Source organism: Microcebus murinus, chromosome 9 (genome assembly GCF_040939455.1).
Source record: "Microcebus murinus isolate Inina chromosome 9, M.murinus_Inina_mat1.0, whole genome shotgun sequence".
Lineage (NCBI taxonomy): Eukaryota > Metazoa > Chordata > Mammalia > Primates > Cheirogaleidae > Microcebus > Microcebus murinus.
Window position 1 is genome coordinate 91613577 of NC_134112.1, and position 17000 is coordinate 91630576.

General features: G+C 38.6%; 1 protein-coding gene across 1 annotated transcript; it reads left to right on the forward strand.

Moving 5' to 3' along the window:
- The first annotated feature begins 5109 nt into the window (after positions 1 to 5109).
- On the forward strand, positions 5110 to 7150 carry TAS2R3 (taste 2 receptor member 3). The gene has a single exon (XM_012768043.3). The coding sequence runs from the start codon at positions 5664 to 5666 to the stop codon at positions 6612 to 6614; it is 951 nt and encodes a 316-aa protein (XP_012623497.2). The 5' UTR covers positions 5110 to 5663; the 3' UTR covers positions 6615 to 7150.
- The last annotated feature ends 9850 nt before the right edge of the window (positions 7151 to 17000 follow it).

Here is a 17000-nt window from a genome sequence, read left to right on the forward strand (position 1 = left end):
GATTTGATTCCAGCTGTGACTGTAGGACTCAGACTCTTAAACCATTCATATTCACCATCTGGTCCCTCTTTATTTTATTTATTTGAAACTTGAAGGTCAGAAAGAAATTTGCCTATTGTCACATACTTAGTGGAAACATTGACAGGACAAGGATGCAAGTATCCTAGGTAACTGACTCCTTTTTTCCTCCAGTTTATCATAGTGGCATCATTAATTGATAAAATGTGTAAAACAGATAAATAAGGAGTAATGTTGGAAGTAGAGAATGGGATCCAGAGGATTGTATAGGTTCTCATTAAACACATGTTGGTTTGAGCTTTGTTCCACACTCTGAGAGTTTATGTGGGTCAGGAGCCAGAGCAGAGTGATTATAAGAGAAAGGGGATCTAAGATTTTGTCCCTGACCTGGTATTACTGCTCAGGGCCCCATTTTTTTCTTTATATTTAGTGGTGCAGCATCAATAGGTGATCTCCAAGCTCTTTGGTTAAGACAAAGGATTCTGAAGCCAGACTGCCTGGGTTAGAATCCCAGCTCTGCTGCTTACTAGGTCTGTGATAACCTGAGCCTTAGTTTCTTCCTCTTAAAAAGTGAGAATAGTAATAGAACCTGCCTCATATGTTGAGAATTAAGTGAGTTAATGTGGATAGCCTAAAATGATGCATGGCACATAATTAAACACTATGTGTATTTCTTTTCTAGCCTAGATAATCTGTATTATGTTAGTGAATAAATCATTATCACCATTATCATTTCTATTTCTGTTGTGTATGTAATTCCTTTTTCTTCACTTTGCCTGCCAGATGAACTCTTATTTCATTTTTAAAGATGTATCTCAAATATCAGCTCCTCTTGAAAGCCTGAGACTATTCCAAGCAGAATTTGGTCCCTTCTTTGTGCAAACATGTGCATTTATATCTATCTCATATAGTATTGATCACATTGTTATGTAATATTTTTGGAGACGTGTCTCCCTTTCTTACTAGTCCTTGATTTCCTGTACACTTACACAATGCCTGTCACTATATGTTCAAGAAATATTAGATGAATAAATGGCAGGTACAGGAATAGGATCTACCTGCCAGTTCATTTATTTTTCATTGTATTTCCTGAAACCTAACAACATAAAAATGAATCTAAAACTTGAGCTCAAATAAAAAATCAGACTTAATTATAGATTTCCTAGAAAATTTTTTTCCTAATGAATATTTTTTTCCTAGAAAATATTTATTGTGGTCCTACTATGTTCCAAGAATTGAGCCTGTGACCTGAATATTCACTGAATAAAACATTGATACTTTTGAGAGTGAATTACTAATAGCTTGGAGTGACAGGCACATAACAGGACTGCCCTGGACCAAGTGGGAAATATGATTATTATTCTTATGAGAAAATTATACTGCAGTGGGGAAAGCTGTCCAAAATGACCCTAGGAGTTCAGTCTAGGTTGCTTGAACAATAAGCTAGCTGAAATAAGGTTTCTTTCACTTCTTCCAATAGAAAGAGCTTCACATAAGCTCAGCTTCCCATAGAATTAGTGACTCTTCTTCTAGTAGTGGGAACCATAGCATCCCATGGCCTCCAAGGTCCAGGTGTCAGTCAGTTAGCCTTTTCAGACAACCCCTGTGACAACTGGCTTCCCCAATCCAGATTTTCTGGCACTAATTAGATTGTTTATTTTCCTACTGACAGGGTTGCTTTCACATTTTTACGTTAAGAAGGGAGAGCAACAGGATCAGGATGAGGTACCTTCATTAGCACACAGAAGTACGTCGTTGGCACAAACTTGCTCTGGTCCCTGTGTATAACAGTAGGAGGATGAAGAGGAACCAAGGCTTCACTTCTATTGCTAATGTAAGTTTTCCCTTACTTTGATAAAGCCTGTTCCTTAACACAAACCATGTGATATTGTAAAATTTATCTTGAATCCTGGTGCATGGCAGGGGGATAGCCAGAGGAGAGTTTTAGTACATAATATAATGTAAGGAGTTTATATTTTGTTATAGTTCCATTGGGAAGCCATTAAAAGTATTTTAAGTATTAAAGTGAAATGATTGATTTACATCTGAAGATCATTCTTGTGGCTCTATGGAGACTCTATTATGGGGGGAAAAAAGACTTAGAAGTGGAGAAATAAGTTAGGAAGCCATCAAGTAGTTCAGATGACAGATGATGGCAGCTTGGACCAGGATGGAGGCAGTGGAAATGGAAAATTCAAGATACATTTTGTAATTAAAATAAATAAGCTATCAATGAATTAATGTAGGGTAATGGGAAAAGGAAGAATCAAATTAATTCTTACATGGTGCCTCATTTGAGCAATCGATGTTGCCAATGGCCGAAATGGCGAACATTGAGGGTGAGCAAGGGAAAATTTTTTTTTAAATGGGGATAAATTGAGAGGCTTGTTTTGGACATAATTTTTGAGATGACTGCAATAGAGGCAAGTAAAGAGGTCAAGTAGGTAGGTGGACATGGGAGTATATGTGCCTGGAAGAGTGGTCTGGCATGAAGATATACATTTTGAAAGTATCAATATATGGATGATATTAAAATAAATAATGGAAATAATAGGAAAAAAACTTGACAGGAATTGCAGTATGAAAATGGTATTATAGGTTAACCTAGTTTCCTTTTCCTCTTGAAAACCATCTTAGAACCCAAAGGAGATTGAGAAACAGAAAGGTATGTTATATCTTTGATGAAAATAGGAGACAACTAAAACTCCAAACTAGAAAATAGGTGGAAGGACTATGTATCATCCAGAGTCCAGTCAAGACAAAAGAAACCAGTATAATTATTTCAGATGGAGAGTATTGAATGCAAAGGATTGTTTACATAAATATGAGAAGAGGAGAAGAAGAAAGAAGGGGTACCGTAATAGCAAAAAGGAAGAAGGTGTTATACTGAGAGATCAGAAACTGATAACATCCGTGGGCTGGAGCCTGTGAGCATGCACCTGTTGCTGCATTGCTAGAGAAGTTATTGCAGTTGTTTCTGGTATGCTGAAGATGTATTGCCTTGGCCGGGGCCAGCAACAGTGAATAGGTGGTTCTATCCAGGTTGCAGTCATTGATCCCGTCTCTAATCAGAGTAACATTACCAAATAAAAAGTGGCTTGGAGTGAAAAGCAGAAATGTTCTGTCTTTCACCTTTCTTCTCATGTCCTAGTTTTCATATTGGCAGACAGTAACAGCAGGGCATCTGGAAAGGGGGTCTGGGAAATGGCTTGTGGAGTCCCATACCCAACAGTATGCAGCAGAGCATAGGAGGTGGTCATGGGCTTGAGAGACAAGTATTAATAAATAACTGGAATAGGCTGCCCAAAGCAGTGGTGATCAAATTGAGCTTGGTATTGGGTCTAGGAATTGATTTTACCCTAAATACAAGCTAAGTAAGTAGTCTTTTACTGGTTCATGAATTGTGGCAGAAGACATAAAACTATTGGGTCAGAGAAAAATGACCCTGTTCATCTCAAGCAGCATGAACAGCAACATATTTCATTCAGTTCCCCTTGTCCCGCAAGTCTCATGGGAGGCAATGCAGAGGGCTCAGATGGAAGGCTCATTATGGGGAGATACACTGAGCTTGGGGAATTCATTGCTCTTATAGCAAGCAGTAAGCAAGCCTGCTCTTTTTCCTTGAAGGGCACATTACCTTATCTTCAAGGTTGCTCACTGCAAACATAAGGCTATGAAATGAGAGGATGTAAAAGGTGTTATAAGATTTAAAAAAATCTCAATACATAGAACTGAGGCGATGAGAAAACTGAACAGGGTCACGGACAGGTGGGATAAGCCCTGGAACAGGGCTAAGGTCCTGTTACTGAACTCCCAGAGACATCTATGAACTGACCTTCCTCTAATTCTACAGCAGAGAGTTTGGGAAGCATTTGGACTAGGTTGTTAAATTGGCCTGAGAAGCTTTGGGCAGTTAAGGAGGAGCATGTTTATGCCCAAGTGTAGTTTACAGTGCTCTGTAAGTATGTTGTACTCTACATGATGCTGAAATTACTGAGGGTTGCCTGGCTTAGGTGAGAGGTTCCTTGGCATGTATCCAGATGAGAGAGTATGTCTCATTCTTCCAGATTTGTCATCTGTCACTCTGTGAGGTCCTTTTTTATTATTATTATTTTTTATTTTTTTATTTTTTTATTTCGGCATATTATGGGGGTACAGATTTTAAGGTTTCAATAAATGCCCATTTCCCCCCTCCCCCCAAAAGTCTGAGTCTCCATCTATCATTGGATAACATTGCTGAACTTTTTTTTTTTTCCTTGAGTAGAATGCAGTGGTATCATTATAGCTCACAGCAACCTCAAACTCCTAGGCTCAAGGGATTCTCCTGACTCAGCCTCCTGAGTAGCTGGGACTATAGGCATGCACCACCATGCCCAGCTAATTTTTTCTATTTTTTGGAGAGACAGGATCTTGCCCTTGCTCAGGCTGGTCTTGCACTTTTGACCTCAAGCAATCCTCCCACCTTGGCCTCCCAGAGTGCTAGGATTACAGGTGTGAGCATGTTACCATGCCTGGCCAAACTCTCTGTTTTGTATCTTGATGACATTGGTTTCTGTCTCCATCCATCAGATCATTGTTTTCAATCAGAATTTTTGACAACTTTTTAGTGGGTTGTAAAATCAATTTTGTGAGATGCAAGCAGCATTGAAAGAAATAGAGTGGGGTAGAAAATATCAGAGTGCCACTCAGGAAATCTGGTTTTGTGATACCTTTGTGTTCCTAATATATATATATATTTAGATTGTGACACACATAACACACACACACATATACACACATATATAAAACCATATAAAAAGTATTATTGGCATGGTCAAAATTTTAAGGTACTGTTTTAGATTAAATAAGCCTTCTTTGATTGACAGGTGGTATCTGTGTGATTTGTCAGTATGAACTACTATTGACTTATCAGTATAATGGTCATGCAGTCTGAAAAGTCTGTATGTGAATAGCTTATATGCTATGCTCCATTATTGTTCAAATATTTAAGCAGTTAAGAATTTGTGATGATATGACTCACTAATGAAGAACTTGGAGTTCCTACATGTAAGTCATGCTCCAAGGGGCATGCCTTTTAATTCGAATCCAGGACTGGTGCTGAACATGTTTTATTTTATGCACTTAAACCTCCCTCTAGGTGATGGAACATGCCTCAGAGTGGAATTCTGATATTTCCCCTTTTCTGTGTCTCTGAGTCCTCCTTCCTGAGAAACAAGACTTTTCACTCTTCCGAGTGATTCTGTGTTTCCTTCTTTTGGTGCCAATCACCTTTCTGTTCTGGGTGATTCCGAACCCTCCCATTGAAACTGAGACCAAGTCCTCCATCTTGTTGGTGACCCAGATCTCTTCCTTTTCTGTGTGACACTGGACACTACTGTATTTGCATTTTAGCAGAGAACTGCCGAGTTTAGGATCAGAGACAGAATGTGACAATCCATGTCATCTGTGCAGAGGACAGACTAACCTGAAAGAGCCAGAGAGGATTCACTGAACTTTGCCGTACAACATATTAAATTGGGCAGAGACAAGAGACAGGTACAGTGAAGCAACAGGTAGAGAGGATAGATTCACAGAGAAATATTTTAAACCAGGAAGGAGATTATATACATCAACAGAAAGAATAAAGATCAGTGCTAATTGCTGCCATGTTGGGGTTCGCTGAGGGTGTGTTCCTGGTTCTGTCTGTTACTGAATTCATTCTGGGCCTCCTTGGGAATGGTTTCATTGGGTTTGTCAATGGTAGCAGCTGGTTCAAGAACAAGAGAATCTCTTTGTCTGATTTCATCATCACCATCCTGGCTCTCTCGGGTATTGTTCTGCTGTGGATTCTCTTCACTGATGGTCTTCTAATAGTCTCCTCTTCCAATGTACGTGATTCAGGGATAGTAATGCAAATCATTGATATTTTCTGGGCATTTACAAACCACCTGAACATTTGGTTTGCCACCTGTCTCAGTGTCCTTTACTGCCTGAAAATTGCCAGCTTCTCCCACTCCACATTCCTTTGGCTCAAGTGGAGAGTTTCCAAGGTGGTCGTGTGGATGCTATTGGGTGCATTGCTCTTATCCTGTGGTTGTACCATCTCTCTGTTCAATGAATTTAAGATCTATTCTGCACTCAGAGGACTTGATGGAACAGGGAATGTGACTGAGCGCTTCAGAAAGAAGAGAAATGAATATTATCTGATGCATGTTCTTGGGACTTTGTGGAACCTCCCTCCCTTACTTGTGTCCCTGGCCTCCTACCTTCTACTCCTCCTCTCCCTGGGGAGGCACACGCGGCAGATGCAGCAAAACGGCACAAGCGTCAGAGATCCAAGCACCGAGGCCCACAAGAGGGCCATCAAAATCATCCTTTCCCTTTTCTTTCTCTTTCTATTTTACTTTCTTTTCTTTTCCCTGGCATCAGCCAGTTATTTCCTACCAAATACTAAGGGGGCTATAATGATTTGTGAAATAATTGTAATGTTTTATCCTGCTGGCCGCTCATTTATTCTCATTCTGGGAAACAAAAAGCTGAAGCAGACATTTGTGGAGATGCTCCAATGTCAGTCTGGTCATCTGAAGCCTGGATCCAAGGGACCCTTTTCCCCATAGAGTAGTAGAGGTAATGGGGTGGAGCCCAGGAATTCTTCAGCCTGGCCCAAGACTACAGGACTCTTTCTGACCACCCATGGTACCAGTTCTGTAACATCAGTAGGAGAGAAATACTGACTGCTTTGCCCCTGGTCCCACTTGGGGACCCATTCCAAATGAAAGCCACATTTCTCATGATCTCTCTTTGTGGTTGTTTTGTGGGGAGGGGGTGGTAAGGAATAAAGTAGTCTTCAGAAGTGTCAGGATAGTAGGAACACTCTCACTATATAGACATGGAGCTGTAAGTTAATAATCATCAGCTCACCATAATGAGTCTGATTACTAGTTTCTTAAATTTGATACTAACAGTGATAAACTGATATAAATAAAATTATGTGGTAGACTTGAGGGAAAGGGCCAAATCTTTGCAGTCCTGTAGATGTGGGTTTGAATTCTGATTCCGTCAATTTTCCAAGATTTTTGGCCTCAAGTGAGTTACTTTAATACCTGTATGATCCTCTCTTCCCCTCATCTTAAAATATGGACTGTAACATAGACTTCACAGGTTATTAGAGATTCATAAGATAATGTATTCTGACATGTTAGCAGTGTTTTGTATAAAGTACTCAGTAAGTGAAGGCTATTATTGCAACTAATATTGAGTTATACAGCAACAGCAATTCCCATAGGATTCCAGTTTCCACAAACCCATTGTGCAATGACAAAAATAGTGGAATGAAAATCAGGAACCTTGGATTCCAGGTCCTGGTCTTACATTTCATGATCATTTTGCTAAATAAATTTACAAGTAAAATTTTTTATTAATAGATTTGGCAAAAGCCCAAGCAGTTCTTTTTTTTTTTAACAAGATGCATATATAACTTTAAAATTATGGAGTCTTATCAAATATAAGCACTTTTTATAAGTTTAATCAATTTTATTTAAATAGAAGTATATAGGCATTCATTTATTTTCTATAATTGAACAATTTTGACAAGTCAATGAGAATGTTATAATTTAATATCATGAAGAATTCTCAAACTTGTGAACATATTCAGTTAGAACACATAGAATTTTTGAATCTGGATTTCTGGCACTAAAGGGGATCTCAGAGGTAGAGTGTTGTGGCCACAAGTGTGGACCTCAAAGCCAGACAGCCTGTGTTTAAATCCTGGCCCTGGCCCTTACGAACTGGGTGACCTTGGGGAAGCTTCGTAACCTCCTCTCTTTTGCTTTCTCTATTTGTAAAATGGAAATAATAATAGTATGTTGTTTGATTGGATTGTTGGAAGGAATGAGTAAGTTAACATAAAAAGTGCTTAGAGTCTTACATGGAGGAAACAATAAATATTGTTATTGTTGTGGTGGTGGTGATTTTTGAAAGGGGATATATTTTGACATAGCATGAAGGTTTACTACATTACTGCACATTTGGTCATATGTAACCAGAAATTAATTTTAGGATTGTTCTGGGATTTATATATTCATTTCTAAAATTACAGGAATAAAATGTCTTTTGGTCTGTATGGTTTACTTTTAAATTGATACTTTGCCTTTTGAAGCTGCTAGGAAAATTCCTAATTCTGACACCACCTAAAATCTGCTTTAGAAAAAGTATCTGCTGAAACCTAAAGAATGTTTTAAGATTCATTTATAATTCACTAAAATATAAGAATTCTAAAATTGGTATTTTTCCCTGCCTAATAGTTCTGCAATTAATAAAAATCTGTGCTTCTTTTCATCATAGGAGAGTTTAACTATGGAAATCTGTGCTGTCTTGATTGACATCTGCTTTGTCTACCCTGACTCCATGCTCTTTAACTCAGCCTCACCCACTCTTGAACACTTGTTTCTATTTTTTGTTACTTTGGCAACTTCTCTGCCTAACTCTGACCTTATGGTCCTTGAACTCTAACCTGAACTCCTGATTCTGTCTAATGGCTTACGTGTTGGGATTTTCCTCCCTTTAATTGAACATAAAATTACACTAGAGGTTTTGGCTTGGGTGTTCTTTGGCTGTTAGTGCATTCAACTAACTTTTATAGTGATCCCTCTCTTTTGTTCCCATTGTGGCACCATTAAATGCTTTCCTGACTTAACAGATTTAGATATAGTACAGTGAACATGCTTTTGTTACATTACTGTTCATTTTGTAGGCACCAGTAGTGTTCATGGAAAGTGTAGAATTCTCTGAGTGGGAGTCTGATGTAGCCTGTTTGGTTCCCTGAGAGGAAATGTGGCATCTCCACTTCAATCCATTCCCAACTCCTTTCAGATAAATTTGGAGGTGACTCCTAGAAAACCTCAGACTTTGTTATATTACTTCAGCCATTAATCAAAGTTGGGGGTGGGAGTGGAGGCCTGGGTGGTGGGTGAGCTACTGAGGAACAGAATCTCACCTGTTGCTTGAGGCACAATCATGGGAAGTCTGGCTTTTTGGGGGAGGTTGTGGTCTTCCAAATCCATAAGGGGGAATGCCTGATCTGATAGCTCCTCACTGAATCCTAGGGCATGGGATAGATTTACCTAATGCCGTAGGCTCAGTTTTGAGAAAACCTGGTAGGTGCCATCTTGTTTATTTTATTTTGCTTTAGTAGTTTGGGTTCAAGAGGATTATAAATGAAAACAAACCATAAAACACATTCCAGTGTTTCTCAAACAATTTCAGTGCTTACCAATGCTCTTTACTCTGTGCAATTTCCCTTATATTTTCCAAAAGTAGATGAGTAGGGCTACCATAGGGGGTCTTAAAGTTGTGTTTGTGATTTTCTTGATTTGGGATAGGTGGAAAGGAAGGTCAATGTTATTTGTTTAATTCTGCAAGAGGTTCTGTTTTAAGAATGCAAAAGTGACCCTATAACCTCCAACAACTGCTGATAACAATTATATTTTATTTTCTGGTGTTTCTACATTTTGCTAGACTAGAAAAATATATAGCACAGATATATATATATATATATATACACACACACACACACATACATATATATATATATATGTATATATGTATATGTATATATTCCAGTGTTAGAGTGTTAGTTCTGGAGTCAAACACACTTGAGTTTGAATCCTGACCCCACCACTTATTAGATACATGATCCTTGGCAAGTTTCTAAACTTCCTTGGACTTCACTAGAAAATAGGTATGCTTCATAGGATTGGTGTGTGGATTAAAAAAGACAACGTATGTAAAGCATTTTAACAACTAAAGGATAGTAAATGCACAAAAATATTAGCTACTGTCAAGGTTGAGCCTGAAGTATCTACCTGTAGAGTCCTTCTCTTTTGATGGTGAATCCACAAAGCATGTTGTTGCTGATGGTGTGAGAAAACATGAAGTAAGGGGAAGCCTACTCCTTCCAGTCCCCATAGGATGGAGGGAAGGAGAAGAGAGAGAGAAAGAGACTGTAAGTAGGGCAGATGAGAGTCCTGAATCCTCCCACTGTGAGGACTGGTTAAAAGCTCCTAGTTTGCAGTCAGTGGGAGCAAACCATAGGTACAGACTCAGCCTGTAGGCTGTGGCATACAGAAGACCTCTCCCTGGAAGCCAGAGAAGACAAAGTCACTGAGGCAGAGAATACAGACACTTGTCTGCTGCCATGAGGTAGAGTTAATCTCAGCCCTCTCCCCATATACCTGGACCGTAGTTAAAGGAGAGTAGCATGCCATGGAGAGGATGTCTTAGACATTTTTGTTTTTATATTTAAAGAGACTAAAAATTCTGAGGACACTGATTATATGATTGGATCAAACACCACCCCCAACCAGCAGGTGGGGGCTCAGGAGAAAAATTGTATTTATTTCATCACTTACAGATGAAATAATCTGATTTTTTCCCCTTGGCACATTTGCACTTGTAGAGTGATTAATTTGTTGACTTTACTACAATTAACTTGTCATTCTGACTTAGTGGAACTGGGCTGATGGCCAGAGCAACATTTCCAGGTTAATCCTGAAAAGTATGTTTTTAAAAGTTCATCAGTAGAGTTTCCTGAGCATGTTCATTTGTTGCCAAATAGGATATTCATAGCCAGAGAGGGAAGATTTCTGAACTAATTTTTCTTGATTGTAAAGGCTTGTATCCTTATTGCACAGCTAGCAGATCTCTTTGACAAAAGGATGAGTTTGGCTAGCTGATGATCACTACTGTAATATTCCAGGATTAAACACATTTCTCACTCCATTTTGATTCTGGCTTACCTTGATTCCAGTCCATCCATTTTTACCACAGACATTTAACCCTCACTCTGTATCAAGCACTGTACTAGACACAGTTCCTGTTCTCAGAAACATCACATCTAGTATGTAATAAAGACACAGAAACACGCGACATTGAAAGCGTTATTGAAAGGGTCATTGAAACAGATGCTTCAGATGCAATGAAGGAATCATTCTATCACGAGAGGGTGCTGGCACAGGTGATCTTTGTCTCCAGCCCCCTTTTGTAGCAGCCATGAAAACGCATGGCTCAGATCTCTGCTGTGGGGGCACAATTGGCTGGTGGGCCCAGCTGCTGAATCCACAACTGCAGGGCCACACTTCTTGCAGGCTACTCCCAGCCCTGAGGCAGGTCTGTTCTGCTGAGACATGGGATTCCATGTCCCAGTTTTGGCCCAAGTACTCTCCATCAGTTTGATTGAAAGTTTCTTGGAATTGTGCTGAAGTTTAGGACTCTCCTTGCACATTTCTTCATCCTTTCCCCACCCTTTTGCAGCTGTCAGACCTACCTTGCTATCTGAATACTCTAGGAACCTTCTCTGGCTCCCTCCCACCTAAAATCTCTTGCATGTCTAATCCCATTTCAGCCAGTACTTTTGGAAAGCCTGAATGAACACATTTTCTTATTTAAATAAGCTCTTTATTAAGATAGTAGTACAGATTATACAGAAATTCACTAAAATACATGCATGTATGTATGTGTGTGTGATCTAAGTGCACCAGAATTCTGGAAGTCATCTTAGATTCTTCTATAACCTCCATATCCATTTGACCACCAGATCTCTTTGGTTGTACTTAAAAAACATTTCTTTCAAATGTCCCCTGGTCTCCATTTCTACCCTTTTCAACCTATCAGAGTGATTACAACAGGATTCTAACTAGTTTTCTGTTTCCAACTCCATCCCCTTCCAGCAAAACATTTCTACCTTACTTGCATTGTGTTTTTTTTTTTCTTTCTTTTTTTTTTATTTTGGCATATTATGGGGGTACAGATTTTGAGGTTTCAGTAAATGCCCATTTCCCCCCCTCCCCCCAAAAGTCTGAGTCTCCATCATGACCATCCCCTAGATGTGTGTTTTTTTATACAGTGAAATATGATAATAATGCTCCCCTCTTAAAGTCCTGCAATGGCTCTCCATTGCTTTGGATAAAGTCCAAATTCCTTAACTTGCTACACAAAGCCATTCATCATTTGGCCCCTATTTTCCTTCCTACTTTTATCTTTTCATTCCTTACTTCTTCAAAAGAACCTTGAACTACTAGTTCTCAAATATGCCATACTTTTCTTGCTGCTGTTACATATGCTGCTTTCTTTGCCTAGAATTCTCTTTCTCAACATCAGCTGTGTTAACTTCTCTTATTCTTCAAGACCGGGCCTTCTTTGACTATTTCAGGTAAGGTTAAATATGTATTCTGTGTGTTTTCCTAAGGTACTTGCCTCTGATCACATTACTATGTGAACCTACGATGCCATAGATACTTGGTGATTTATCTTTCCAATTTCATCTCTCACCATTTCTCTTCCTTTCCTTGTACCCCTCCTCTCTTCTATTTCCTGAACCCATTACATGCTCTGTCCCTCTGAGCCTGCATGTAGAGTTCTATTCTGTTTTCAGTATCCTTTTCCTTCCTATCCTATCTTTTTTCTTGGGTAACCCCTTTGCACACTTCAAGACTGAGTTTATATATCTTTTCAAGGAAGCCTTTCCTGAACTCTCAGGGCTATATTAAGTGTGTCTCCTGAAAGCTCCTATTGCACTCTTTGTTTTTCCATATTATAACACCTAAAGCTCAGTTCTCTATTTGGCTATTTGTCTGTCTCTCCCACTATTGTTTGTATTCTTTGAAAGCAGGATGTGCTATGGGTGATTCTTCTCTATTTCTCTAGCACCCTACACAGTGCCTGGCTGATAACAGCTATTTATAGAATGAAAGGGGCAGTCTAATGTAGTCGAAAGAGCTTAGTCTCAGAAAGACCTTCTAGCTTAACCAGAGTTGCTTCTATGGTTTAAATGTCACCTTCAAAACTCATGTTGAAATTTAATTGCCATTGTAACAGTGTTGAGAGGTGGGTCTTTTAAGAGGTGATTAGATCACGGAGGCTTTGCTCTCGTGAACAGATTAATGCCATTATCCCAGGAGTGGTTAGGTTTTGCAGGAGTTTGGCCCCTCTTTTTTTTAAGATAAAAATATAAACTTTATTTCTCAACATTAGCTCCATCAAGGTCAAGACACTTTCATAAGTGATGGTACCAGCCATTTAGTCCATCCATAAAGAACTGAGGGCCCTGGGAATTTAACCCTGTCAATGCCATCTTTTTTACATTGTTAACTGAAGAAAAATGGGTACACTTTACAGATTTTTTAAGATTAAGTAACTAAATGAAGTCAGAAGGAACCAAATCAGGACTATAAAGAGGTTTTCCCATGGAAAACTCTCAAGAAATTGCCCTTGTTTGATAAACAGAACATTATCATGGTGGAGAAGAACTCTTTAGTAAAGCTTTCATGGGTGTTTTTCTGTCATTGGCTACCAAGAAATAGATGTGGTCCAGTCAAAGCAAAAGAAGGCCAGGCAAGAGCAAAGGTTATGGCAATAGTCTTTCGAGATGCCAAAAGCATTTTGCTTGTCGCCTTTCTGGAGGGCCCAAGAATGATAACATCTGCTTATAATGAGAGTTTTTCGAGAATGTTAGCCAAAGCTTTAACAGAAAAACACCCTCTTTCTTCTCTTATTCTCACACATGCTTTCTTGCCTTTCCACTATGTTGTGAAGCAGCAAGAAGGCCCTCACTAGATGCCAGGCATATTCCAGCACCATGCTCTTGGACTTCCCATCCTTGAGAATTGTGAGCCAAATCAATCTGTTTTCTTTATAAATTACCTAGTATATGGTATTCTATCATAGCAGCATAGAATGTACTAAACCATTTGCTATGATATTAGGCAACCACTTTCTCTGATCTTTATTTTCCTCACTTATCAATAGGGATAACTATATTCTCCTCCTAGGACTATTTTAAGAATCAACTGACCTAAGATACCTGGTGCATTGCTGGGTATATAATAAACACTTAAAATACTCAAGAAATGGAAGTTTTCTTCATTATCCTAAGCTTCATATAGTACTCTTTTGAAAAAATTTCAAATTTTTAAATTCCTGTTTATTCATGATGACTGACTTCACTTTTCAGAACCATCATCAAAGAAGGTGTCATCCTTTCGCTTCGACTGTTTGCTTTAAAGCTTCTCCTACAGACCTGTCACGTAGTAGAGTTTGGACCCATGGCTTCAATGCCTGCCAGTGGGTCTTTTGGGATCTAATAAATATTCAGACTTACAAGATTATCTTAGGCCACTGTGGCACCAGCCTGTTCAGTTGGATATAGTTGAGGGACCCAGCTTACCAGCAGGGCAGTGTCAAGATTTCCTCTTTTGCAGAATCCTTGCTGCAGGTCATACAATTCAGGTGCAAGGCGAAGAGATCCAGTGTAAGGGTAGGAGTAGCTTTATGTCCCAAAGGAGACAATTTCTCTTGTAATAATTTCATAGACATAGCTTCTAGGGTCAGGTGAAGGAACACACACATGAGAAGAATCACTATACTTAGGGAAGCCCAATGCATGGAGTCTCTATAAGATATTTATAGTTTACTTATAGTTCCTTCTAGTCAAGATGTCAAGATGCCAATTAGGGATTTTTTTTTCTTGGCCTAAAAACACATTTGGTGTTCTTAATCTTATCAGGTTGACAAGGAGAACAGAATTAGAAAGTTTAACTGAAGGTCAGATTCTCATGCAGAGAGAGAAAGGATTCTGTTAACCCTTTTCCTATAACTTCTAACAGAACCAGCTTACTCACTGATCATGTTAGCCAACATGATCACAAATTAATGATAGCACTTTCTACTACTGAGAACCCAACAATTTGGTATATCCCACTCAAGATGGGATCTATTACTTTCTAAACTGGACTTCCCCTTCTTTTTTGGAATGTTTATTTCTTATATCTTACTTTAGATGTGTCATTAGATTGTTAATTTGTGATCTTTCTATCTTTTTGTTGTAGGCATTTAAGGCTATGGATTTTCCCATTAGGGCTGCTTTTGCTGAATCCACAGATTTTGATAATTTGTGTCTCCTTTGTCATTCAGTTAGAGGAACCTTTGGATTTTCATCTTAGTGTCATCATTGATCCAATAATTGTTCAGTGGGAGCTTAATTTCTATGACTTTATGTAAAATTAGGTGTTTCGATTGTTGTTGATTTCTTGTTTATTCCACTGTGATCTGAGAATATACATGGTACAATTTTGATTTTTTTGAATTTATAGAGCCATGATTTATGACCTAAAATATGATCAATCTTGGAGAATGTTCCATGTGCTGATGAGAAGAATTTGTAATCAGTAGTTTTTGGGTAAAATGTTCCGTAAATGTCTGTTAAGTCCATTTGTTCTAGATTCCCATTTAAGTCCATTGTTTCTTTATTTCTGCTTGGATGATCTGTCCAGTTCTGTTATGGGGGTGTTGAAGTCCCCAACAATTATGATGCTGCTGTTTATCTCTTTGCTTAGACCTAGTAGGGTTTGCTTTATGAATCTGGGTGCTCCTGTGTTAGGTGCATAAATATTTAGGATTATTGTGTCTTCTTGTCGAATTGCTGCCTTAACCATTATATAATGACTATCTTTGTCTTTCTTTACTATTGTGGATTTAAAGTCAATTTTATCTGATACAAGAATGGCTACACCTGCTTTCTTTTGGTTGCCATTGCATGAAATATCTTTTTGCATCCCTTAACCTTGAGTCTGTAAGAGTCCCTGTGAATTATATGTGTTTTCTGGAGACAGCAGATACTTGGATTATATTTTTTAATCCATTCATCCAGACTTTGTCTCTTGAGTGGGGAATTTAAAATGTTCACAATTCTATCAATTGATAGAATTGATATGTAGGATGCTGTTCTGTTCATCTGGTTGGGTAGTACTTTGTTGCTTTGCTTTACCTCTTGTACTTTTGTTTTTTTTGGTTTCTTTGAGTTGGTTTTCCATTTTCTCTTGAATTTTATTGAGTTTCCTTACAATCCATATTTGAAATTCTTTATATTGTTTATCCTATTTCAACTTAATTACTTTAATACATTCATGTATTTGATAGACAATTAATGGGAAATCTGTACTATAATTTCCCTTTAGTCACGACCTTGCTGGTTTGCTCTGTTTGCCTGATCAACTGACCTGGGCATGCCACTGTCAGTGCCACTAGTTTTGTATAAAAAGCTTCTATAAGCACCTAGGCTGCAGCTCAGGGAATTCCTCCAGGCTAGCTTTCCTGTCATCTGTCTTAAAATGTTTCATGAATTTAGTCCCCTTTTTTAGACCTGTTTATCATTATATCCTAGTTCCTTTTTCTTGTTTGTTCATATTTGGATTTGGTAATAGGACTTTATGCTGTACCTTGACGCTAATTTGGTAGCATGTATGTGGCTGCATCCAGGATTGCACCTTGATTTCATTCAACTGCTAGAGTAGATAAGAGATGCCATACTTTTGCACTCACCTATGGCCTTCCAGAATATCATTTGCCAAGCATAGTATTCCCTTTACTATCTGAACAATTACAGAGAAATCAGGCAATGATATACCTAGCTATTTGTCCTACAAAACTACAACTAAAGCATTATTATGTATATTGCACCAGGGTACTTTGACAGTTAAATATCTAAGAGGAAATAGCCACAAGTGATCTAAACATAAACCCAGATTTGTAAAGGAAACACATGAAAGGGCTGACATTTTTTTCTAAGCAAAAACAGAACACAGCAAATGATTATGGCACAAATCTATGTATATAGATAGAGAATGCAAAGTAAAGGAATCATCATGAAAGGATGGGATTAACTGAGAAAGGCTTCCTTGAGGAGGTGCCAGGTCCTTGAACTTGATCTAGTAGATAACTGTAAATCACTGCCAGGGGTTACAGGAGTAGCACTTGCATGGGCAGAATGACAGTTGGAGAAAATGGCTGCAGCAGCAACAGATTAGAGGGTAGAGAGAAGTTGGATTCTGGTAATCCATGGATATGTGGATGGGAGGTAGGTAAGTAGGAGTGAGGCATAGGGAGTCCCATCATATTCTGGGATTGCTGTGAAGAAAAACTATGTTTGCTGTGAAACAGTGACAGAAACA

Bases quoted from the DNA above. Each gene is read 5' to 3' on its own strand.
- TAS2R3 (XM_012768043.3), top strand. From the start codon at position 5,664: ATGTTGGGGTTCGCTGAGGGTGTGTTCCTGGTTCTGTCTGTTACTGAA.